The sequence below is a fragment of the Erpetoichthys calabaricus genome, chromosome 2 (assembly GCF_900747795.2).
Source record: "Erpetoichthys calabaricus chromosome 2, fErpCal1.3, whole genome shotgun sequence".
NCBI classification, from domain to species: domain Eukaryota; kingdom Metazoa; phylum Chordata; class Cladistia; order Polypteriformes; family Polypteridae; genus Erpetoichthys; species Erpetoichthys calabaricus.
Window position 1 is genome coordinate 186,178,104 of NC_041395.2, and position 27,515 is coordinate 186,205,618.

The following is a 27,515-nucleotide window of genomic DNA, read 5'->3' on the forward strand; positions in this document are numbered from 1 at the left end:
TATCATGTCCCATAGCCTGATATATCTCTATTGGTAACACATTCTAGATTTTTTTTGCATAGCAGCAAAAGGCCATCTCGCCACTTCTTTTATGCTTACTTAGTTTTTGGAATAATGAGTAAACTACTGTCTGAGGATCTAAGATTACAATTGACAATATAAAGGGACAGACTCTCTAAAATATAGAGGAAAGATTATGCAGGGCTTTATATACAATTAAAAGTACTGTAAAATTAATTCTAAAAGACACTGGTAACCAATGTGAGATATACTTAGATTTTCTTTTACTAGTTAAGATTCTTGCTGCTGCATTTTGAACAAGTTGCAGTCTGTTTATGTGTTTCTTATGTAGTCATTTTAGGACTGCATTACAGTAATCTAGTCAGCTAAAAACAAAAGTGTGATTTAAGTTAATAGTTAATATGTCACTAGAAATTTGGATTCAAGTCCATAACATCACCTAAGTTCTTTATTTCTTGCTTGATTTGAAAAGGCAAATGATCCAGTTTATTTCTAAAATTGTCAGTCATTTAATTTCTTAAAGCAAATAAAGTTTCCATTTTTTCCTTGTTTAACTTAGAAGAATCATTACTCATCCATTCTGTAATGCTAGTAAGGCATTTGATTAAAGGGCATATAGCCTCAAGGTGCTATAGATTAGTAAAGCTATGTGGCATCTGCTTATCCATGATAGTTTATTTTGTAATTCAAAATAATCTGGCCAAATGGGAGCATGAATATTGAAAATAACAGTTGGAACAGAATATATTCTAGATACCTTATTATAGACCTCTGGCATACAATCACCACATCTTACAAATAATTTTCTGTTATATATAATTAAAACCAGTTTAAGGCAATACACTACAGACCCAGTGGCTTAGGCAATTAATAAGAATACTATGGTCTATGGTGTCAAATGGCTTTCGTCCACACTACTGATGGCATTTTAAACCCACAAAAATTAATATTTTGGAAAACGTTTTAAGCAAATGGGCGAATGGGCGAAAATACAGTTCTTTGAAAACCCAGAATCTAATCACACTCTGATTTTAGTCCTTACTAGGGAATTAATTCCCGGGAATTCGGGAATCCCGCATTTCATTCCCGGGAATCCCAGGCTCCCGGGGATGACATGACACAATGCACGGGCATCTCACATGTGAACGGTTTTAGAACGACCGACACTTATTTTTAATAAAACTACTGCAATATGTTGACACAAATAAAAGACTAACCTTATCTACAAGCAGTTCATGCTCTCATATAAGTACATATATCTTTAGTTGTGGTAATAAGAGCGTAGAAAGCACAATGTCCTCACAGGTGGCGCAGCAGGTGGCTGCTTTGCAGTAAGGAGACTGTGGAAGATTGTGGGTTCTCTTCCCGGTTCCTCCCTGTGTGGATAGCGCTTTGAGTACTGAGAAAAGCGCTATATAAATGTAATGAATTATTATTATTATTATTATTATTATTAACATGTCCAGCGTGCGGTAGTCCAGGCAAGAACGCACCTTCGTGCTGAAGTACGCCAGCCGCTGAGAAAGCATGCTCTGCCGCCACTGAAGTAGGCGGCACAATCATCAAATACTGATACACTTGTTCTAAACAACGCCCGCACTTGCCGTTGCTCTGAAACACCGCCATTTCAGCTTTTACTGATGCATCCAGTTTCTTGTCATCATTCTGTGATGGCAAGTTTCTTGGCACAGAAAATGCAGATGCAACAGACTGACGCATTGCAATTTCAAGTTGCTGTTCAAAGCTGTTGTCTGATGAAGTGCAAACTGCAGCAATGGCACCACCTTAATTATTTTCAACTATAACTCTGTTATTTCTTGATCGATTTTTACATTTTTACAAGCTATATATGCAAGCTTGGCCGTTCCCGTTTTCCCAGAAATTACAGCAGTTTCATTCCCGGGAATTCCGGGAGCCCGGGAATGGATTCCCTAGTCCTTACCTGATTGGATTCTGCTCATTACACCCTCCCCTTATCCTGATTGGTCACTGTTCATGGATCTAAACTATATTCCAACCTAGCGGACATGGAGGAGTTGTTTTCCGTGGTGTGTATTATGTTGCTAAGCTGTATGTATCAAAATAATATTTTGTACAGTTTCAATGCAAATACATGCACAAAAGGCAAATATTTACCATTTGCCACAGTATTGCAAAAATTCATTTTAAGTACTTTTTTGCTGATGTGAGCATGTGCAGTGCAGATGAACATCCATGTCATATGCTTTTTCGGTTAACTTAGTGTGGACAGAGATGCTTTTATAAACAATGTGAAAACATTAATTTAGACATTGATTGTTTTTGTTGAAAATGTATTAGTGTGGACATAGTTTAAGAGAATAAGTGCAGGTATGTTATTACTGTCAGCAAATCATAAACTATATTGCACAGTTTCTGTGCTTTTGATTTAAAACTTCACTGAAACTCATAAAGGAGAGAGTTTTTATTCAAGTAAACATTTAGCTTCTGAAAACTTACATTTTGAAGTATTTTACAGGCAAGTTATAGTTTGGTCTAGAGTTATCTAAGACTAGGGTCAAGATTATTTTACAGAATCTGAGAAAACATTACTATCTAATGAACATTTAACTACTTCTACTACACCATCAATTAGTACATCAGAAACCTCTTTGAAAAATCCTACTGGTACTGGGAAATGGACACAAGTTTTAGTTGAGTAGTTATTCAATGTACTTCAGGTAACCCTATTTTAATATATTTAATTCACTGCAATGAGCACAAAGAGGTTCAACATCTAATATTGTTTACTTTATCTTTAAAAATGCAGCAAAAGCCTAACTTTTTGTGTTGTATTTTAGAGATGCCAGTCCACCAATAGAGCTGGGTTTAAGAGACGATCAATAGTTGAAAATAATTGTCTCAGTTTTCCAACATTATCATTTATGTGTTTAAAAAAGTGGAACTGCCTCTCAAGTTGGACTGCTGTGTTGTATTTACCAGTAGTTATATAAATCTTCATTATTTCATAATGGACTTCTAATTTAGTTTTGCTTTATTTTCTCTCAGCCTTCTGACAGTCTGTTTTAAGTTTAGACACTTTATGAGTATTTTCATGTTATTTTAATAGTGCAAGGTTTCTTAACAAATTTTTCAGGGGCTACTAAGTTTTCTGTGGTCCTCACCTTAGCATAAAAATTTCAAAACTTACTGTTTACATTGCTGACTATTCAGAATATTAGAAAACACAGAAGCAATAGCAGTCAAAATAATATCTTTTGACAACATGTAACACCATAAATCAGGTTTTTTCTATGCCATCATCTTACAGAATGCCATTTCCCGTCTATAAATTATTTACTTACAGGCGACTGCATCAGCATCTCTGAACAATTTTAATTGGAACTCTATTAGACTGCTAGCGCAGCAGAACAACCACTTGCATATGTGTTAATATTTGATGTATATTGTTTTGAATTGTTCCACTTCCTCGATTTAATATTTATTGTGTACATGAATTTTTATTTAACTTCCCTAGATTTCCATCCCAGTCCTAAAGCTGGTGAAGATCCATATTCTATGAGCAGTATCCCAGAAGATCTAAATTATATATTGAAGATGAAAGATGGCATTGTCCATGTTTATGACAAAGAGTGTGATGCAAAAACTGCATCAGAGCCTCGGAGCCTCCCCTATCCAGACCTGGAGACATTTGCTATTGACTTTAGTCAAATTCTCGCTCTTATAGCAGATGGCCCTACGTAAGTTGGTTACTTGTACAAAATTTTTAAAGTTCTTTTAAATTGTACTATGTTTGTATTGTTCTCTGAAAAAAAAACACATTTTATATGTCAATACTTCACCAGGGGAATTGCTAATATATTATTTTATTACTCAAAGGAAATTTTGTGTTAATCTTTCAAAACATACAAGCATTTTCACATTAATTTATTTCATACATGATAAGTCATATCTTACATATGACCACTTGTTCATATGGTTTAATATTACATGTTAGTTGTAAATATGTGCTGACATCCATGAGCTTATTTGCTCCATTTTTGGAAATTTACACATTAATTTTAGGGAATGTAAATACTATATTGTTATTCTAACAATAACATATGTTTTCTTTTTTGTGTGGTCATCAGAATTTTGTATCTATTTTTGCATAGCTGTTGGTTTCTATGCCCATTGCTGAAGACTTGATCTAGAGACCACCTGGTGTGTCATGTCATCATGCTCCTCCTATTTAAGATGACAGTATCCAGCAGCTTGTATAGATTTTTTGCATTCTATTCAAAATAGCATCTTTCTTCAGAGGTAGTTAGGGGTAATTAAAACAAGGTAGTAATATGTCTTTCAGCAATGTTTTGACTACAAATTTGGTTTAGCATCTCTTGTTTTGAAGATTTATTTTCCTTACCTTCTCTATAGATGCTTATACTATAGTATAATATAAGACGTTTTTCCAGTGGTTTCCAAGTTCAGTCACTCTGCAGGTTTTGATTCCAACCAGTTTCACAATCAGTGAGTCATTTTTACATCTAATTATCCTTTGATTTTTAATTAGCTGGTATTATTTTTCTATTCTGCATTTAGAAAAGAGCAATGGTATGATATTTAAATTTCTAATAAATTAATAAATATTTGTTTGTTGCAGTAGTTTTAATTTCTAACTGTCTTTGGTCATTTTTGAATTAATTACCTTTTCTGTGGACTTTACTACCTTTTTGAATTCTAATCATAACAATTAACAATTAACTAGGTAGATACTGTACAAGGGTTAAATGACACAGAATAATGAGAAGCTTGACACCTGAAAATTTCAAAACTGGATTGCTAAATTGTATTTGAATGTAGCAAACATTTAAATATTTTACATGGAGATACATTTATGTATTTTATCCTCTTTTTTAACATTATTTAGAATTACTTACTACAGTTGTAACAATGCTAATCAGTATGACACTGAAGTAATTGAAACCTTTCAACATTCAGTGTCATTTGCCCTGACGTCTACTTGTTAATTGTCATTATCAGGATACAATTAATAAAGCAAACTCCTCCAAAACTGAATTAATAGGAACAGAAACAGAAGTGAGGTAAGAGCTTAAAAGTATGACAAAATACAAACATTTTTCAGTTTTGTATGAATGTACAATGCAGAATTTGAAAATAAAAATGACCAGTTAATTATGTTTTTATATATTCATTTTTTATTTTAATTAGAAACAGATAAAATTCCATACAGTGAAGACAAATTTAACATATCAAAGCAAAATTCGAACCCCACCTAAGACAAAGAGAGAGGAGTCAGCAACCGCAACAACTCTATAAAAGGAGCAAGAAAAGAAGGGTATCCTTTGCCTGGAAATGGAAGCTTATTCTAAAATGTTATAGATTAGATCCTGCCAAAAAGTTTTGAATAGATCCTCTAAGTGAGAATTAGATTTTTATCAGTACAATCCCAATTCCAATGAAGTTGGGATGTTGTGTAAAACGTAAATAAAAACAGAATACAAAGATTTGCAAATCCTTTTCAACCTATATTCAATTGAATACACTACAAAGACAAGATATCGAATGTTCAAACTGATAAACCTGCGGTGGACTGGCGCCCTGCCCGGGGTTTGTTTCCTGCCTTGTGCCCTGTGTTGGCTGGGATTGGCTCCAGCAGACCCCCGTGACCCTGTAGTTAGGATATAGCGGGTTGGATAATAGATGGATGGAAACTGATAAACTTTATTGTTGTTTTGCAAATCTTCACTCATTTTGAACTTGATGCCAGCAACATGTTCCAAAAAAGCTGGGACAGGGGAATGTTTACCACTGTGTTATATCACCTTTCCTTTTAACAACACTCAATAAGCATTTGGGAACTGAGGACACTAATTGTTGAAGCTGTGTAGGTGGAATTCTTTCCCATTCTTGCTTGATGTACAGCTTCAGTTGCTCAACAGTCCGGGGTCTCTGTTGTTGTATTTTGTGCTTCATAATGCACCACACATTTTCAATGGGAGACAGGTCTGGACTGCAGGCAGGCCAGTCTAGTACCCGAAGTCTTTTACTATGTAGCCACGCTGTTGTAACACATGTAGAATGTGGCTTTGCATTGTCCTGCTGAAATAAGCAGGGACGTCCCTGAAAAAGATGTCGCTTGGATGGCAGCATATGTTGCTCCAAAACCTGCATGTACCTTTCAGCATTAATGGTGCCTTCTCAGATGTGCAAGTTACCCATGCCATGGGCACTAACACACCCCCATACCATCACAGATGCTGGCTTTTGAACTTTGCGCTGATAATAATCCGGATGGTCCTTTTCCTCTTTGGCCCGGAGGACATGATGTCCATGATTTCCAAAAAAAATTTGAAATGTGGACTCGTCAGACCACAGCACACTTTTCCACTTTGTGTCAGTCAATCTCAGAAGAGCTTGGGCCCAGAGAAGCTGGCTGCGTTTCTGGGTGTTGTTGATGTATGGCTTTCGCTTTGCATGGTAGAGTTTTAACTTGCACTTGTAGATGTAACGACGAACTGTGTTAACTGACAATGGTTTTCTGAAGTATTCCTGAGCCCACGTGGTAATATCCTTTACAGAATGATGTCGGTTTTTAATGCAGTGCCGCCTGAGGGATCGAAGGTCACAGGCATCCAGTGTTGGTATTTGGCCTTGCCGCTTATGTGCAGAGATTTCTCCAGATTCTCTGAATCTTTTGATGATATTATGGACAGTAGATGATGAAATCCCTAGATTTCTTGCAATTGTACGTTGAGAAACGTTGTTGTTAAACTGCTGGACTATTTGCCCACGCAGTTGTTCACAAAGTGGTGAACCTCACCCCATCCTTGCTTGTGAACGACTGAGCCTTTTGGGGATTCTTCTTTTATACCCAATCATGACAAACACCTGTTTCCAATTAACCTGTCCACCTGTGGAATGTTCAAAACAGGTGTTTTTTTAACATTCCTCAACTTTCCCAGTCTTTTGCTGCCCCTGTCCCATCTTTTTTGGAACGTGTTGCAGGCGTCAAATTCAAAATGAGTGAAGATTTGCAAAACAACAATAAAGTTTATCAGTTTGAACATTCGATATCTTGTCTTCGGAGTGTATTCAATTAAATATAGGTTGAAAAGAATTTGCAAAACATTGCATTCTGTTTTTATTTACATTTTACACAACGTCCCAACTTCATTGGAATTGGGGTTGTAGTATACAGTAGAACATCAGTTACCCACTGACTTAAGAGTGGTGGGGTGGGATCTTCCAGTTGAGCAAGATAAGTCTATGTGCTAGTAGTGTAAAAAAGGATATTACAGTTAGTTTTTCCTTCTCCACTTTAAGGCCATCTGGGAGTACACCACACACAGCTGTTAATGAGTGAGGAGTGATTGTGACAACAAGGCTGGTTGATAGGTATGCAAAGATTTTTGTTGAAAATGTTGTTAATTTGGTGCATGACCAGAACATGTGGCCCAGTGAGGTTGGAGCTAGATTGCAACATTCACAGTTTGAATATTGCCCTGGAAAAATTTTGGACAGTTTTAAATGAGATAAATTCACTCAATGAAATATTTTAAGTTGAATGACTAAATGCTTTACACATATAGAGCTCAAGTAAATTCTGTGCATGGCTCCCTTCCATTCCTTTTGTGAAATATTGAGTCACAGATCTTTTCCCAAATGCAATGTGTCTTTGAAAGGAAGAGACTTTAAAATATTTTTATTAAAGAATTGTAGAGATGCTATCTGAGTCTTCAAGACTGATGAATAATTCTTCTGGAATAGAAAAGGGTGGAAGATGAGGAAAATTGGGCAGGTTCTGTTTAGCAAAGCTTCTACCTTGAAAGTAGTGGAGGAATTGTGTTGATGAGAAGTTGTATTTGAAGCGTAATTGTTCATAGGATGCTAAGACATTATCTATGTACAAGTCTGTAAGTGTTTTAATCCCAGACATTTTCCAGACATTGAATAGTGTATATGTTTGAGAGGGTGGAAAAAGGTGGTTGCTATGTAGAGGTGCAACAGATAAAAGCTTTTCTGTTTTAAAGTGCTTCATATATTGGTTCCATATTCTGAGAGAATGAAAGGCAATTGGATTCTTAGTGTAATAACGGTAGTTTGTATTAACTGGAGCACAGAGACAGGAATATAAAGAAGTACTGCGAGATTTTATTTCTATTGCAGACCAGGTTTGTGGAAATTCAATGATTTGTGTCGAGGTCCACAGTCCTCATGTATAACACCATGCGTAGAATTCACACTAAAACATGGCGTATGGGAAAAAGTGGAAATGTGTGTATGCACAAAAAAATTCAGATGCACAAAATCGTGCATAAGCCGACTTCCACACACTTCCGCTCCATAAATCCCAGTCAGTGTGAAATGTAACGCACCTGCTTCTCCACCCCGACTCCTCCCAAAATTTTGCATATTTTAATATGCAAATCAATATGAATATCACCTTCCATTCAGATAGATAGATAGATACTTTATTAAACCCAAGGGGAAATTCACAAACATTCAGTGTTTGGTTAAAGGACAACTGCAAAAGCACTCTCACTTCTGCCTCAGAAACCAATGGGAGTCCATCTGGCTGTGTGTAGACGGACACTGTTCTGAGTAACAAAATGCAGTAGTGGATGCTGTAAGAAATATGGCCAGTGATCTAAGGTACTGTATATAAGGGCTGGACTATCAGATGTTGACCACAAATTAAATGAATTGATTAAAAAATAAACACTGCATCAGATTACCTGTTTTTACATTCTGCTAATTGTATTCTTTCTGATTTGGCTGATCATTTTGGTAGGTCAGGGTCAGATTCATCATACAGCATCTCTTAAGGTACGGGCAAGCCATGTTTGTGTGCCACGTTATATATGCAGCACTTTACATGCTTGCACAATGTGACATATGTTCTGTGCACTAAAGAGCAGCACATTAATGCAGACAAATAATGCACCATAAGGCAAAAGTGACAACTGAGTGGCTCGGGGAACAACAAGGCCAGGAAACTCCCCAGACCTTTATTCCATTGAGAACTTGTGGTCAATCCTCAAAGAGGTGGGTGAACAAACAAAAACCCACAAATTCTGTCAAACTCCAAGCATTGATTATGCAAGATTGAGCAGTCATCAGTCAAGATTTGACCCAGAAGTTGATTGACAGCATGCCAGGGTGAATTGTCGAGGTCTTGAAAAAGAAGGACCAACACTGCAAATATTGACTCTTTGCATAAACTTAATGTAATTGTCAATAAAAGCCTTTGAAATTTATGAAATTATACTTCAGTATATCATAGAAACATCTGACAACAAGATCTAAAAACACTGAAGCATCAAACTTTGTGAACACCAATACTTGTGTCATTCTCAAAACTTATGGCCACAACTGTATTGTTACAAAATGATTACAATCAAGTGAACTAAATTTGGAAACAATATGTAATTAATTTTGGTGTATTTGATAAAACCTGCATAATAGATGTGAATCTAAAAAAGAAAAGCAGATCACAGAAACAGTAGCACTGCTTTGACGCTCAGTGCCACCAGTTAGCAGAACTAAGCAGAAACTTACATACACAAGGAGGGACCCTGCCGTTAAAATGTGTGTAGTTTTACACCAAGTTTAGTTTTTATACATTTAGAAGTGAGCATGGAAACGGGCGTACACAACATTCTTGTTTGTACACACCATTTATACATGAGGCCCCAAGCCTTTATAGCTTGTATATTTGCTGCCCAGTAATAAAATTGAAAGTTGGGTAGTGCCATGTCCCCTTCTGCTTTAGGTCATTGTAGAGCCGCCCTTTGGATGTGTGGATGTTATGAATTCCAAATAAATGAAGTTATGATTAAATCTAATTTCTTAAAAAAATTATTTGTTAATGTATATGGGATGCTTTGAAATAGGAAGAGTAGCTTGGGAAGGATGGTCACCTTAACAATGTTGATTCTCCCTGCTAATGTAAAGTGGAGGGTAGACCATCTAGACAAGTCTTGTTCAATTTTTTTTCCATGCAAACAGAAAAATTTGTTGACCGAGAGCTTTATGTATTTATTGTAATATTAAATAATAAAACCCACATATTGTAATATTTACCCCTAAACTGAGCTGCTAAGATAAATGGGAAGGTGTCCAGTCCAATACTACGTGCTAGAGAATTAACTGGAAAGAACACGCTTTTATTCAAATTGATTTTAAGTCCAGATATCTTTGGAAAATCTGCTAATGCTTTTAGGACTGCTGGCTCAGAATTTTGTGGGTCCAATATATATACAGTACCATATCATTTGCATATCAGGTCCTTCTCTGAAAATCCCCTTTATCTCTGATGTGTTTCGAAAGTATACGGCCAATGGTTCAATGGCGATTGCAAAGAGCAAAAGTGATAAGAGGCCTACTTCTCGAGTACCACATTCTAGTTTGAAGTTATCTGAAATAATGTTGTTAATACGAACTGAGGCTTCTGGACTAGTATAAAGTAATTTGATCCATGCACATATGTTTGGGCCAAACCCAAATTTGTGCAATTTTGGTGAATATATAGTCCCATTCAACAATATCAAATGCTTTTTATGCATCTAAAGATAATAAGATCTCTTGGGTGTTAGATATAATGAGTGAATACTGTATATGACATTAAACAAATTAAAAGGTTAGAAGTTAAGGGTCTGCCTTTAATAAATCCTGTTTGGTCTTGTGATATTACAGAAGGAAGCGCTTTCTTAATCCTTCTGGCTAGAACTTTGGAGAGTATCCTAACATTGTTATACAGAACAGAGATTGGTCTGTATGATGTACATTGTGGTAGGTCCTTGTTCTTCTTAGGAAGGTTGATAATTAATGCTTGGAAAAAAGTTTGAGGTAGAATTTTTTTGTCTTTAGCTTCTATAAACGTTGTTAATAATAGTGGAGCTAACTTATTTGTGAATTTTTTTTATAAAATTCCACTGGGTAGCCATCAGAGCCAGCTGCTTTCCCACTTAGAAGTTGGTTTATAGCATCTAATAATTCTGAAAATGTCAGAGGTTTATCCAGTTCTGCAGCACTAACAGCATCTAGCCGTGTTATCTCTAATGAATCAAGAAACTCATTAGATGGTGTCTTATCTTCTTTAAACTGAGTAGAATGGTCAATAATTTTGTCTCCGTCTGTGTTGTTAATTGTGGTTATTGCATTACAGTCTTCCTGCTTGTGGAATTATTGGGCTAAAATCTTATTGGCCTTTTCTCTACATTCATAATAATGATGTCACAATTTAAAGATAAGCTGTTCCTTTTCTTTATTAGTCCAGAGGTTAAATTGGTATTGCAAATCCTGTCTTTTCCTATAGAGTGCCTCATTTGGAGACCTGGCTTATTCTAGATCTTATCTGGTAATATTGCCTAATTAACATTCAGGTAATTAAACAATGAGATCAGTTAAAGGTAAAACAACTCATTGATTGTAAAGCTGGTTTGGAACAAAAAACTGCAGTCACAGGAGTCCCCTAGGACCGAACTTGGTAACCACTTCAATAGCATGCTCCCTGTAATAACAATATTACCTTTTTCCTTTTGGTACTTTAGTCTCCTGATCACACATCATCTGCTTAGCCTTTGAATTATTTTTTTGAGATATTACTGAGTATCGTCCACATAAAACATAATACAATACCATTGGAGCATACAGAAATCAAATGATTTATTAAATTTACCATTATTTTTTGGTTAGGGTCATTAGGGTCCAGAACATACCCTGGCAGCTGTGGCTTTATCAAAGCTTTTTAGAAACATTTCTTGATATAGTTCACTTCTGTTTTTCATTTTAAACTTGCATTGGCCTTGTAACGCCTCAGTGAGGTCTTGAAGATGTCACAGTTTTTTTATTAGTTACAACCCATGTTATCATAAGTCGGTACCTGAATTATTTTAGTGCACACCATTTTCAAAGAATCAGTGTAGTTGTTTGCATTTCACATACTTTGTGTTATATCTGTGTTTTATGCATAGTGTTCATGAAATATGAGGCACAAGCCATGAACTTTTCCATGACCCTGTTCTGTATAAGATGGGTGCATGGATGAATGAGTGCATAGTGTAATAAAAGTAACAGTATACTGGTGTACAAATGAAGTGCCAAGTAATTATTAATTGTAAATTTCAATATCTAATATAATGCTCTGTGTATAAGTATGCTGTGCAGCATAAAAAAAGGGCAAAAAACAGCACAAGCAAAAATTTTTAAGAACAATTAGCATCACCGTAATTTCCCTTCTTTCTGCTTGCTGGTAAGAATGCAACACCTCCTAAGGGGTTCTTTTTTGAAATGGACAAATAACCTGAAAACATGCTCTTTTCCTCATTCTGATTTCTGGTACTAGTGGAAAAAAGGCATTAGAAATAATCTTTAGATTCCAATATAGCACAATGTACTGAATGACCTACTCCAAGATTTAAAAAGAAATTGCTGCATATCATTATTTTACTTTACTTCTTTGAAGTGCTTCATCTGTGACTGTCAATAAAAATGTGCAAGAGGCAATAAAACATTTTATTTTTATATAGTCATTTTATAACTTGCTGATATATACCCAAGTGAAATGCACTTTTGCAACTTTTTATCATTAAGTCATTAAGACATTCATCTGCATAAGTAACCATCTTTTTCATCACAGCTTTAAAAAATATGTAAAATATATTGATTACTCCATCATAAGATTAATGTGAGTTTAATAAATGGTCTAATAGTAGAATAATTTATAATTTGAACTTTTTATTTTTCCCACAGAAAGACATACTGCCATCGAAGACTTAATTTTTTGGAATCTAAGTTCTATTTGCATGAAATGTTAAATGAAATGGCTGAACTGAAGGAACTGAAAAGTGTTCCCCATAGAGACTTTTATAATGTTAGAAAGGCAAGTAAATTGAACAAAATTATATTCTGGTTTAATAATAAAGACTTTTTTATTGGCAAGGTTTATTAGGAGTCTTGCAGAAAAAGATAACATTGTTCTGTAGGGGAGTAATATACAGTATGTTTATTACACTTGAGCAGTAACACTCTGTTGGATATTATTATTGGAGGAATAGTTATTACTGTGGACCCAAGACTGTGGGCCGGTTTCTCAATAATGAACAGTGAGAGTTTCATTCATTCTTGTCTTACTAGTCTCTTACCAAGCTCTTTTTCCCATTATTTAAAGGCTTGAGAGATGATTGATGAGAATTGAGAACCTTTCACCGGTGAAATGAAAACAAGTCACAAACAAAACTTCCTTTTATGATACTACTTTGGGATCTGATGAGAAACAATGAAAATTAAAGTATAAACTAATGAGGGCACTTAAATATGAATTTAGAGAAACTGCAGTAAATTAAGTAAGCATTAGAACATTAGAAAAATTGTGATAAGAATAGGCCATTCAGCTTAACCAACTTGTGCATCCTATTCACCTAGACCCAGGGGTGGGCAATGTCAGTCCTGGAGAGCTGCAGTGGCTGCAGGTTTTTGTTCCAACCCAGTTTCTTAATGAGAAGTCAATTATTGCTGATGAAGCTCTTACTGCTCAAGTGACATTTTTGATGCTTCATTTTAGTGGTCTCGCTTGTTAAGATTCCCCACCCTTAATTGCTTATTTCAATCTTAAACCACTGAATTAAGTTTTTTAATGGCTCCTTATTAGCAATAAGATGTAAATAACAAAGCAGCTAGCAGTTCTCCTTTCTTTTTTTTCCATTTACATCCATGTGTGTTCATCATGCACTGTTTGATTTAATAAAATACTTAAAAGAAAAATGTAACAGACTGAAGATTATCCGTTTTAGGCTTCAAATCATTTGGAGGATATCCTTGGAAAGGAAAAAAATCTTCAATATAAGAACCTAACATTGCAGACTAACAAGCCATAAAATTAAATAAGGTCTGAGATTGGTAATGATTGGATTCTAATTAAGCAATTGGGTTGGAATGAAAACCTGCAGCCACTGCGACCCTCCAGGACTAACATTGCCCACCCCTGACCTAGACTGTCCAAAATATCATCAAGTTGAGATTTGAAGGCTTCTGAAGTCCTACTCTCCACCACGCTACTTGTAATTTTTTCCATGTGTCTATTGTTCTTTACATGAAGAAAAACATTCTAACATTTGTGACAAATCTGCCCTTAACAATAGTTCAACCATGTCCCTGTGTTCTTGTTGCAGAATTTATTTTTAAAACAACAACTAAAATCTACTTTATTAATTAATTTCATAATTTTATACCTTCAATTAAGTCCTCTTTTAATCTCTGTTTGCTTAAACTGAAAATGTTCAACTCCTTCAATCTCTCCTCAAAGTTGAAACCTCTTAGTTAAAGAATTATCTTAGTCGCTCTTTGCTGGACTTTCTCTAGCACTGCTATGTCTTTTTGGTAATATGGAGACCCAAAACTGAACATAGCACTCAGAGAGAGGCCTCACTACTGCATTATATAACTTAAGCATAAATTCCCTTGACTTGTACTTCATACATCATGATATATAACTTAATATCTTTACTTCTATACACTGTCTGGAGGTAGATAATGATTAGTTCACTGTGACTCCTAAGACATTCTCTTAAGGTAAAACTTTCAACTTTCAAAGTTCTAATTGTGTATTAAATTCTAACATTTTTACTTCCTATATGTATTACTTTACTTTTATATTAAATATTATCTGGTACAAATATGCCCAAGCCTGCATGCTATCCATATTCATTTGTAAAGAGTTAACTGATTGTAGATTTTCTGCCCATCCAGCTAGTTTGATGTCATCTGCAAACTTAATCAGCATATTAATTATATTCTTGTCCAGATCATGTATGCACTCAGCAGCACTTGTGATCCCTGAGGGACTTCACCTAATTCTGAAAGGTTCCCTTCACCTCACCATTACTGATCATAACCCTCCTTGTATGAGCCTATATTGCGTATTTGCTAATACTGCGGTTGTAGACATGTGCTGCTCAATCTTTAATAATTGCTTCTGTTAATTTACCTGTGATGCATGTTAAGCTTACTGACCAATATTTAACTTGGACCAGTTTGATCACCCATTTTATACATTGGTATACTATTTGCTTGCCAACAGTTGTTAGGAATTTGCCTAGTGTTTGGAGATTTAAAGAATGCATGTGCCAAGGGTTTATATATATATATATATACCTGTATATATACAGTATGTACAGAGGTGCAAAATAACAAAGTACAACCACTTTGTTATTTTACTGAAGTACATTTTTCAGCCCTTTATACTTTACTTGAGTAATTTTCATTTAGGGCCACTTTTACCTTTTTAGGTCAAATAGCATACTTTTTATTTTATTACATTTTCCAATAAGTCCTTGTTACTTCTTACACAGATCAAACTATTATAAATTAATAAAAGAAAACTACTGTATAAGGTATGCTGTCAACTCAGGTTATACTGTCATATATCATTCACAAATAAAAGTGCCATAGCATACCTTCCACTGCTCATTTGGTAAGTCATTCCTATACTACCTGCTTACTTTTGAAACATGAATACTGAATGTGCATTTTCCCCATGGTTGTATTTGAAAACAGCAGCTAATGAAACCTCTGCATTCAAGAATTCACCTACAAATTTTAAGAAGCTTAATGAATAAGTGTTTTTTTCTCTTCTTAAACTGTCTTATATGGAGCCCCTGAAGTCCCAAAAAGCAGTGTCTTTTTAATCTTGTGCAAACAAGATTTTATGGGCACAAGTAAAATCTTGAGACCACAATTTATATATTGTGTGAACAATATTCATAAGTTGTATGCACAGGATATTGCAGCTAATTCTTATGAGCCCAATAACTGAAAAGCAAGCTTGAACTCATGAGCCCAATTACTGAAACGCAAGATTGAGCTTGGCCATGAAAGTTATTGATTAACTGGAAAAAGATCAACAAGATCTTCCTTCTAGGGGTGAGGGAAGTAATACCAAGGTCTAGCTGTCCTTTGTTATGTGAGAGCTTATAAAAGGGCTGTTAGCTTTCCTTAAAGTAGAGATAATAATTTTTGTTGAGACCTTATGGTATATGAGATCAAGGAAAGTTAATAGAAACCTGCCCTCCCAGCCAGAATCTACTAGAGTCACAATATATAAGGAGAAATATAGCTGGCTTATTATGTGAATATTCTAGTTTTGTGTGCAAGGGTGAAATCTGAGTAGTGGTATATTTTGTCTTGCAGAATTATTAGGTAATTGCACTGTGATTTTTATTTTGTCTGAGCTGTCCTTTTATTAGTCCTTTAAGAGATTCAGGAGAAAGTGTTTAAATTTCACAGAATTAATTCCTGCCTAGGGCATTCTTCAGGGGAATATTGACTCTCGGATTTGTAGTTGCCATTTTGTTAAGTTGAATTGAAGTTGAATTATTGTAGTGTAACATTAATGCAAGTTAGTTTAATGCTTATATATGGAGGAATATTTTGGACAAAATAAAATAAATAATTGTGCAAATAAATAAAAGTACTGTGAAATCTGAGCATAAACAAATAAATGTGTCAAGAAATGTAAGCATAAATAAATAAATGTGTCACAAATTTTTTTTTTGTTGCTTATTTATTTATTTAATTTTCTCCATAACATTCCTCCAAATGCATCATGAAATTCAACTTGAAATAAAACTGTCACTTTCACTCTTCAAAGTTGAGAGGGTGGGCTCTCACGCATACCATGTTTTAATTGATGAATCATCTTCTGTAGATTGCTCATGCCTAATTCAATATGTCAGTACGGGAGATGGAGGTAAATGAGATAGCACAAGAATTAATTAGAAAAATGCTTATTGTTGCTGATGAAATGGATTATGCCAAAGTTATTACATTTTTCAGAGAGAAAATTGAAAATATATCAGAAAAAATTCTAATGTTGGTGGCCCTTTTAGACTACAATATCAATGAAACTATTTTTAAAAACATTGAGGAACTGGTGCAGCGGACTGGGCTACATGCCAGTTCATGTGACGAGGTTACCTGACCTGACATTCCAGCTGAGTTAATAGAACACTTTTTTATGTAGTTTAAAAGTACAGTACAATATATTTCAGATCTATATGGTGTATCAGAGATGAAGATCACAAGGCAAATGAGCCAGTGGGAGATTACGGTGAGCTGCACCTGTATCAGTTTAGACACTTTGACACAGAAAGCCCAAAGCAGTACCAACTAATATTTTAAACTGAATATTTCTCCCTTATTTTACAAGTCTAAAGTCAGGTGTATATTTAGGTGCTTTTTCAAGCAACTTTACAGCTCTGATCAGCGACAGACATGAGACTTTCTTATCTGTATCTTACCAGTTCTTTGAGTTTTTCAAAAATAGCTAAAACGATATCACAGTTTAACATGGCTGCCAACATTGTAATTTCTTCTGATAAATCTTCAATTTTCTCTCTAAAATATTTGATAACTTTGGCAGAATACATTTCATTCGTAGTTACCATTTTTCTAATAAATTTTGTCTATTTCATTAACCTTTATCTTCCACACTGATATACTGAGTTAGGCATTGTGACAGATGGCCGGGGCTATTTCCCTGCTGGCAGGCTGTCGTAAAGGAAGGACTAGAGGAGCAGATGTGCACAGGGCACTGCCTACCCCGGAGTGCTAGTTGGCAGCCCTTGTGGGTTGTAGTGTCGCCTCGATTTCCTGCAGGGCTCCATGGGAGTTGGAGTTTGGCACAGCCATGTGTGGGTCCACGGGGACCACAGCAGGAGCTGCAGAGCCCCACTTTGGGCTTCCACCACACCTTGGAGTACTTACAGATAATGCTAATGGGACACCTGAAATGCTACCAGGTGCAGCATAAACGGGACAGCCTCACTTCACTGGAGGAGCCAGAGTCTGGAGGAAGAGAGTTGAAGCTTGCTAGAGGAGAAGTGGAGGTGGAAGAGAGAGACAGAGAGAGAGAGAGAAAAAGAAAGAAAAAAGGTATTACTGTGTGCTGTTTATTGTGCTTTATTGTACTGTGCTGAGCAGATGGGAACGATTGAAAAGTGTTCCCGCCATGGAAATAAAGCCCATGTGTTGCTAGACTTGTGCCCACGTCTGACTGAGTCATGTTTGGGGAGTTGGTGTGCCGCTTGGTTGCTACAGCCTGAACAATCTACAGAAAATGACTCACCAATCAATACACAGTGTGTGCTGGAGCCCACCCTTTCTAGAGTCCACCCAATCAACTTTGATGAGTGAAAAGTAACAGTTTTATTTTAAGCCATATTTCATGATGCGTTTGGTGGAATATTACAGACAAAATTAAATAAAAAAGCAACAAAAAAACATATTTTGTGACACATTTATTTATTTATGCTCACATTTCACTGTACATTTTTGTTGGAGAGTTAATAACATACCTTGTGTTTAATTGTGATTAAATCTATAGTTTAAATGAGTGTGTGAGTGGGTAGTTTAAAGATATCAAATTGAGCAAAGTAAACCACAGCTTTCTTAAGTGAATACTTGCTACAGTAAGACTTTAGCAACTTTCAAAACTAGACTTGATTTTTTTAGAAGAATTAAGTGGACAGAACTGGCAAACTTTGTCTGGCTAAATGGCCTGTTCTTGGCTAGATTGTTCTAAAGTTCTAATAGAAAAATAAAAAACATTTCTGAAATTGTTGGATTTCCATTTCATATAATGTTTGCCCTTCTAAAATACATCTTTACTTAAGTGTAATAATGAAATATAATAAATCCATTCTGTGTTGATTTTACACTCAGTTTTACTCAATTGATATAGTTATGAGATGTTCACTTTGTTTTTTATTCTTATTTGTGTATTTTATTATTCCCCTCTCTGGACTAAGGGTGACTCATTTACTGCTGCCAGATGTCCCAATAGGGAAGGCACAGTGTAATTCATATCTACAGTTCAGGGGCCTCATGTATAACGCCGTGCGTAGAACTCACACTATAACATGGCGTAAGCACAAAAGCGGGATTGTGCGTACGCACAGAAAAATCCAGATGCAGGAATCTGTGCGCACGCATACTTTCACGTTCTTCCACTACATAAATCCCGATCAGCGTTAAAAGTAACGCACGTGCACGCGCCTTCTGTCCCGCCCCAACTCCTCCCAGAATTACGCCTCTTTGAATATGCAAATCAATATAAATAGCCTTCTGTGAAAAGACAATGGGAAAAGCACAGGGGAAAATATAAGAATTTCAGCGAATACCAAGTGGAGGCAAAGGAAAAACGTACTATTTGTTGGTTTAAACAGTGGTATAATCAACAAAAGAAAGTTGATCGAGTGACAGAGTGTCGGAAAAACTCGAAAGATCAAATTCACAAAGTCGCACAGTGCCCGAAATAAAAAAGAAATCACATATCAAAGTCGCCGTGAAAAGGCAAGTCGTAGCCCACCGTCTGAGTGTCATATGAAAGCGTATTAGGGTACAAACAAAAAACATAGGCACACAGTGGGAAAAAAGCACGAAATGTCAACTTTAATCTCGAAATTTCCACTTTAATCACGTAGTTTATTTTGCCATTAAAGTAGAACATCATAAACTTCATCTTAAAATCATTTATTTTACTAGTTTCTCAAGTAGCACGTTAAATGCTTTGTTCTGTGTTTTATCTTCTATGTGCTCTATGTGTGTGAATCACTACATGCTTCCGTTCGTTCTCTTTCTCCGACAGGACACAGAATGCATTACATTTGAGATATTACAGCTCTCTGAATAATTAAAATACTGAGATGTATACGTGATATCATTTTCATGATGATAGGAATGAAAGCATGTTATTAAACATGGTAACACGGTGGCGCAGTGATTGTTCATATCTCACGCAAGAGGCTTGCTGCACCATGTGCGACCTTCGATGAAATAATTTATTACAAAAGTACTGTCTCTTTCAAACGTACTAACCTCCAATTCCTGTCCATACTTTTCTTTCTCCAATCGCCACACAATCAGCTCTGTAATAGACGTTAAGCCATTTGTAAGCTTAGAACGCCGATTCTTCAAAACTTTTAAGGAACATTGAAATATCTTCATAGTACATGTTTAATTATTCTATTCGTCTATCCTTCCAGTGTCGCGTCAGCACCAGCAAGAATACAGCGCAAGGCAGGAGCTATCCTTGAACTAGCTATACGCTGCGGCACCGTGTCCTCACATGTTTAATTATTAACAATACAGATTATTTAAATGAAGTTAAAGTTTTATCTGTATACTATAAGCAACATATTTTGCTGCATTTCATCTTAAAAATGATATTGTCATCATACGCGCTTTATAAATTAGCGCAGGTTGTGCAATATTATAACTGTAGTGTAAGTTTACAGTGAGGTGATTGTACTTATAAGTACAAACAGTTCTACAAGGAGCACTTGATGGACTGATTGAGTGCGTTTATAGTTCTTGGGATGAAACTGTTTCTGAAACGCGAGGTCCGTACAGGAAAGGCTTTGACTCTTTTTGCCGTGGTTGAGGTAGTGTGTACTTGAAACTGTATACCGATAATTCTCTTTCCGATCATCTGCTGCTGTGATTCACACTCAGATACAGTGATATAAATACTCCAAGTGGTGCAGTGAGAGTAATATGGAAAAAGATGATCCGCAGTGGCAACCCTTAACGGGAGCAGCAAAAAGAAGAACAAGATGCAGTGAGCGTAACAACGCTAAAGCAGTTATGGTATTTGGAATACTATGGCTATTCCCTGGCCCATTATATTGCTACAGGTTAATTACAATCAGATGCATTACACTAATAAACAATATGCAGTTAATTTCAGTGTATTTATAAAGCCGCGTCACGTCAGGAATGTGGAGCTAAGAAAGAAAGGATGAGCACACAGGAACAGTAGTTTGACCATTCTGTGGACCATTATATTGTTACAGGTTAATTACAATCAGATGCATTAAATTTATGAACGATATGCGGTTAATTTCAGTGTATTTGATAAAGCCGCCGCCGTGGATGTGGATCTAAAGAAAGGGTAACCACACAGGAACAGTAGCACTGCTTTGACGCTGGGTGCCGCCAGTCTGCAAAACCGAGCGGAGAAATTGCGTACGCCAAGGTATGAGTTACCGTGGAAATGTGCGTGGCTTTACGCCAAGTTTAGGTTTTATACATCGCGATTTGAGCATGGAAAGGTTCGTACGCAACATTTCTGTGCGTACGCACCGTTTATACATGAGGCCCCAGGTCATCACTGTGCCACTGACTACAGTTACAGTATGTACTGATCAAGTGCATTGTTACATTTGCATGATTCATTATTCTGTAGCAAAAATATTGTTTGTGTGTTGTTTAAGAATAAAATAAATGTATTGTGTTCTCTTGACAAAGCCTTGAATTATAACTTTTCGTACTTAAGTATTTCAACTTTTACTTGAGGATCATTTGACTTCCTTAAGCACTTGTGGATAAATGTAATCTGGTCCTAGTGATTTTAGCCTATTTAATCCAAGACATACTTCTCTCCCTGTACAATATCAAAATCACTAATCACCTCCTTAGTAGGTTAATGACTTCTTCACCAAAATAAACTTCAACAACATGCAAGTTCAAACCATTTGCTATTTCACTGTCTTTATATTCTAGTTCACCTTTATGGTCCCATCTCATGCTCTTATATGCCCTGTGGTTAGTGCAGGATGTACTAGTCTTACGGTATATGCTTTATACAGCTGTTTTTTCTTCCTTTGTAACTTCTTTTTAAGCTCTTTTTCTTTAAATTCTTTCTGCTTCTGAATTTTGGGATGAACTTAATGTCCTGTATTATACATAAAATACGTTAAAATCTGGCCTACATTTCCCCAGCTTTCTCCATACTTCAAAGCTTATCCTGATTTATCTTCATTAGGCTTTGCAGCATGTACTCAAAGTTTGTCCTACTAAAGTTAAGTTTAACTGGTTTTGCATTAGAATATGCACTCTGCCAAAACACTGTAAATCTAATATATTATGGTCACTAGATCCTAATGTTTAGAACACCTTTACTCCACCTTCAGCTAGCTCTGTCCTGATTATTGCAGAATACTAAATCTAGGCAGGCCTACCCCCTCATTGCTGCCTTCATTCCTCTCCTCTCTCCAGGGTCTCCTCAATCTACTCTCTACTCTCATTACAGATCACAATGTCATTGGAAAACACCATAGTCCAAGGGGACTCCTGTCTAATCTCATCTGTCAACCTGTCCATCACCATTATAAATAAGAAAGGGCTCAAAAACAATAACTGATGTAATCCCACCCCCACCTTGTATCCATCACTCCTATAGCAGACCTCACCACTGTCACACTTCCCTCATACATATCCTGTACATTCTTACATACTTCTCTGCCACTTCCAACTTCCTCATACAATACCACAACTCTTCTCTAGGCACTCTGTCATATGCTTTCTACAGGCCCACGAAGACATAATGTAACTCCTTCTGGCCTTCTCTATACTTCTCCATCAACATCCTCAGAGCAAACATTGCATCTGTGGTGCTGTTTCCTGGCATGAAACCATACTGCTGCTAATCATGCTGTGGTTTCTCAATTTTATCCCTCTGTAGTTACTACAGCTCTGCACATCCCATTAATTCTTAAAAATCGGTATGAGTACACTTCTTCTCCACTTCTCAGACATCCTCTCACTTTCCAAGATTGCATTAAACAATCTGGTTAAAAATTCCACTGCCATCTCTCCTAAACACCTCCATGCTTCCACAAGTATGTCATTTGGACCAACGGCCTTTCCATTTTTCATCGTCTTCATAGCTATCCTTACTTCCTCCTTGCTAATCTGATGCACTTCCTGATTCACTATCTCCACATTATCCAAGCTTCTCTCTCTCTCTCTTGTTCTCTTCATTCATCAGCCTCTCAAAGTACTCTTTTCATCTGCTCAACACACTCTCCTCGCTTGTGAGTATGTTGCCATCTTTATCCTTTATCACCCTGACCTGCTGCACATCTTTCCCAGCTTGGTTCCTCTGTTTAGCCAATCGGTACAGGAAAATGGGATAGTGGCATTGGGTAAAATTGGCAGGAAAATTAGTATCAGTGGAAAAAAAAACTGTGCAACTGCAGATGCGACATCACATTTGTTAAAAGAAATCGACATACCACCCTGACTGATGCAAACTTTTTATGAATACTGTGTCACTTCTGACTACTTTATGCAGGAAAGGAAATTCTTCTCTGCAAACATAGAATCAATGTTATTCAATGAGAGACATATTCCCAATATGTGTGTCATCAACCAGACTAATCATACTTTATTTGAAAACCCACAAACTGCACACAATAAGATTGCAAGTGTTAAAATAATTCTTACAGTATGAAAGTAACAATGTAACAGTTAAACTATATTTAAATTTTATTTAACACTATTTCACTCTGTATGAAAACCTCCTTTGATGGAGGGCCATGCTATGCAATACTATAAAAAGATTCATTTGATTGATGCAGGTTAGAGGCACAGAAAACAGGCACAGGCAGAAAGTCCTCTCAGCAGCTTATTACTGCAGCCTTGTATTCACCTTATAGCCCCAAAAACCTCTCTTATTTATTTCCTGTCTCCTCTATTCTCCGGCACCTCTCACACAACTAATCAAAATATAGAAAGTGCAGCTAAACTATAACAACCTTAAAACACAAAAAATATTGAAATATTAATTTTGCAAATGTATATTCACTGCTTAAACTAATTAAATTAACAGCTTATCATTAAAATATGATTCTATACTATGGTGCTTTGGCTGTCAGGGCACTGCAACCACTGGTAACTGAGTAGAATACTGAGGAAATACTTATAAAATCTAATGTCTGTCTGTCTGCTTTTCACGAGAGAACGAAACGGATTTAGATCGTTTTTTTTCTAGAATATACTTGAACATTCCGGTTGATTTTGTGACTTCTCTCGTTGCGCTAAGAATCATAGTTCGTTTGCAGGAGCAATATTTTCAAGCTAATCCGAGACAGAGGCTGCGGGACCAGGGGAGAGGGAAGCGTGGGGAGCCTGTCTACCTCTGTGTTTTGGAGTGTACCTTGCTTCCGCTTAGCTATCGATACCTTTTTGTTTATTGATTTTGAAAGTTTGTCCTGTTTCACTACTACACGGGCGGAGACGTGGAGGCGGCTAGTAATATTATAAAAAAGAATGGGACAGGGCACACTTCCGTCTTCTTCTTTTGGCTGCTGCCGTCTTTTAGTTGAAGGTTTTAGTGTAAATATCCTTTTTTCAATTAAAATTTTACTCTTTCCTCCTTACTTAATTTGTAAATTTATTCTAAACGGTTTATTACCTTTCATTTGCTTCTGTTTCATCTTAAGCAGACAGCGAGTACTAAGGTAGAAATTTTCTGTCTGCCAACATGATGTGAACCTTATATTTTCAGCCACCTGATGGTGAGTGCTTACACTGCTTCTCACACACACCCACAAGTGTCACTCATTTCAACAAAGCCACTGAGAGTCTCACAAGCTGTTCTCACCGGTGTAATTTTCTCTCCATTGTTAAAAGGTTTTTGAGAAACGAGCCCTGTATAAAAAATAAGCAAAGATTTTATTTCAATATTGTCTAACAAGGGGACATTTCCTAAAACATGAAAGTGGGTACCTGAAGACAACTATCATAAGTAATGTTTTGACCCAAGGAGCTTTTGGAGAATCTGAATTGAGAGAATTGTGGGCCGTGTACAATACAATCTGGAGTTGGGTTAGACCATGATTTACACATGCTAAAGAAGAATGTTATCAAGCATTAATATAACTGAAACATCTTGCTCCCAATGTTGTCTTATATTATATAAGGAAAAACTACTCATTGTCAAAACTAGAAACTATAATTTCTGTACAAGAGGAAAAACAGTAAAGTTACATTTCTGTTTTCTTTTTCCATATTTTCCTCCTTGCATGTAGTAGAAAAATGCCTTGATGAAAATTTATAAGAATTTTTTTTTCTAAAGATCCAAATATATTTTCAATATACACTATGTCTAAAGGTACTATTACCAGTTGTATTTAATATTGTTTACTTGAAGAATGGAGGAAATATACAGCATAATTGTCTTGTATCTCCTTCACTGCTATCTAAAGTGAGTGCTGAACTACCATTTGTTAGTGGAAATGAACGGAAATTGCTGTATAGTAAAAGGAGGATTAGCACAGGATTAGCTCATTATCTCCATGGATAACAAGAACAAGGTATTTTCATAGTGATTTCTTCTATACTTTCATTGTACATATATTTGTAAACCAGGAGTAGAGTTGAAAGTTAGGCAACAGCTAACAGACTGAACCTATTCCTATTGGTCGATCATCTGTCATCAATAATCTGGATCGGAAAATGAATCTATTAGAGACATTCCAAAATAAATAGTGCTAGTATTAAAAGAGCCATTCAGAAATTAATGATTTATTAAATAAAAATTGTCTTTAAAAAGGGAAATTTTGAAATAAATCTGAGCATTATTCAAAGTACAGTATTACTAGATGTGATAATATTGCATAGTGAAAAATCTGTTGTGATGTTTTATGGTACATTGCTCATTTGATGTATGATCATATTTCAATGGAAAACTATAATCTATTCAAGGCCCTACACAAAATTTGTTTATGATTTTGGTAGGAATTTATTAATGTTCTCCTTAAATAGCTGTACTGGGACTTTTAGATTAATCAATATCTTTGATAGGTCGATACAGTTTTATAGCTCTGTAAATGGTTGGACATGCTGTTAAAAATAATTTTATATATAAATGTGTATATATTGTAAAACAAGACAGACACGCATAAAGATTTGGGCTTTTTAGCCCTGTATACTGAAACACAAAAATCAGGTCAATTGTTTCCAAAAAACTGAAGGATAGGGAGATGGACAGTTTATAGGATTGGACTGGAAATTAGAACGTGGGATGCTGGGTAAAACGTGGTGGTGGATGGGAGGCTGACGTCATCAGTTGGGGACCAGAGGGAAGAAAGGAACTCGGAAGTGTTGGCGGCTCTTTGAGTTGTCTGGGCGGTATTACGCCGGCGATGCCTCGTTCTTCCTGAGGAAATAAAAAGAGAGAGGTTAGTACGGTGCCGTTGTCCCCTGGAATGACTTGTCGCGGTGCGAATCAGGTCCTTAAGCTGCTCCCCATGTGCTTGTGCGTGACATGATATATATATATATATATAAAACAGCTCAAAAAAAATTAAAGGAACACTTTGAAAACATATCAGATCTCAATGGGAAAACAATTCAAGCTGGATATCTATACTGATATGGACTGGTAATGTATTAGGAATGAACGGATGCTGTATGGTTTGATGGAAATTAAAATTATCAACCTACAAAGGGCTGAATTCAAAGACAACCCGAAAATCAAAGTGAAAAAATGATGCAGCAGGCTAGTCCATTTTGCCAAAATTTCATTGCAGCAACTCAAAATCATACTCAGTAGTTTGTATGGCCCCCACATGCTTGTATGCATGCCTGACAACGTTGGGGCATGCTCCTAATGAGATGTTGGATGGTGTCCTGAGGGATCTCCTTCCAGATCTGGACCAGGGCATCACTGAGCTCCTGGATAGTCTGAGGTGCAACCTGGCAGCATCGGATTGACCGAAACATAATGTCCCAGAGGTGTTTTATTGGATTTAGGTCAGGCAAGCATGGGGGCCTGTCAATGGTATCAATTCCTTCATCCTCCACGAACTGCCTGCAAACTCTCGCCACTCAAGGCCGGCATTGTCATGCGCCAGGAGGAACCCAAGACCCACTGCACCACCATAGGGTCTGACAATGGGTGAGCACAAGGCACACTATAGGACATCGGGCCCTCAGGCCACCCTCATGAAGTCTGTTTCTGATTGTTTGGTCAGAGACATTCACAAAAGTGGCCTGCAGAAGTCATTTTGTAGGACTCTGGCAGTGCTCATCCTATTCCTCCTTGCACAAAGGGGCAGATACCGGTCCTGCTGATGGGTTAAGGACCTTCTACAGCCCTGTTCAGCTCTCCTAGAGTAATTGCCCATCTCCTGGAATCTCCTCAATGCCACTGAGACTGTGCTGGGAGACACAGCAAACCTTCTGGCAATGGCACATATTGATGTGCCATCCTGGAGAAGTTGGACTACCTGTACAACCTCTGTAGGGTCCAGGTATCACCTCATGCTACCAGTACTGACACTGATCATAGCCAAATGAAAAACTAGTGAAAAACAGTCAGAAAAGATGAGGAGGGAAAAATGTCAGTGGCTTCCACCTGTTAAACTATTCCTGTTTTGGGGGTCATCTCATTGTTGCCCCTCTAGTGCACCTGCTGTTAATTTCACTAACATCAAAGCAGTTGAAACTGATTAACAACCCCCTCTGCTACTTAACTGACCAGATCAATATCCCAGACGTTTCATTAACTTGATGCTATACTCTGCTTAAAAATTGTTCCTTTAATTTTTTGAGCAGTTTTTATTATATATATAATATGTTATTTTATAAAACTAAGATTTCAAAAATGCATACAGTATAAAAAAATCTCTTATAAAGAACTGTCAAATGCTATAGAATCACCAATT

The 27,515-nt window shown here is 36.4% G+C and overlaps 1 protein-coding gene across 4 annotated transcripts in view; it reads left to right on the top strand.

Moving 5' to 3' along the window:
- Nucleotides 1-27,515, top strand: part of LOC114646619 (AMP deaminase 3-like) — a 131,213-nt gene that overhangs the window by 83,281 nt on the left and 20,417 nt on the right. For all 4 annotated transcript variants that reach the window (XM_028794894.2, XM_028794893.2, XM_051922037.1 and 1 more), the window contains 2 exons: nucleotides 3,518-3,740; nucleotides 12,757-12,886. In XM_028794894.2, coding sequence (XP_028650727.1) covers nucleotides 3,518-3,740; nucleotides 12,757-12,886 — 353 coding nt within the window. The remainder of the gene's footprint in view (nucleotides 1-3,517; nucleotides 3,741-12,756; nucleotides 12,887-27,515) is intronic.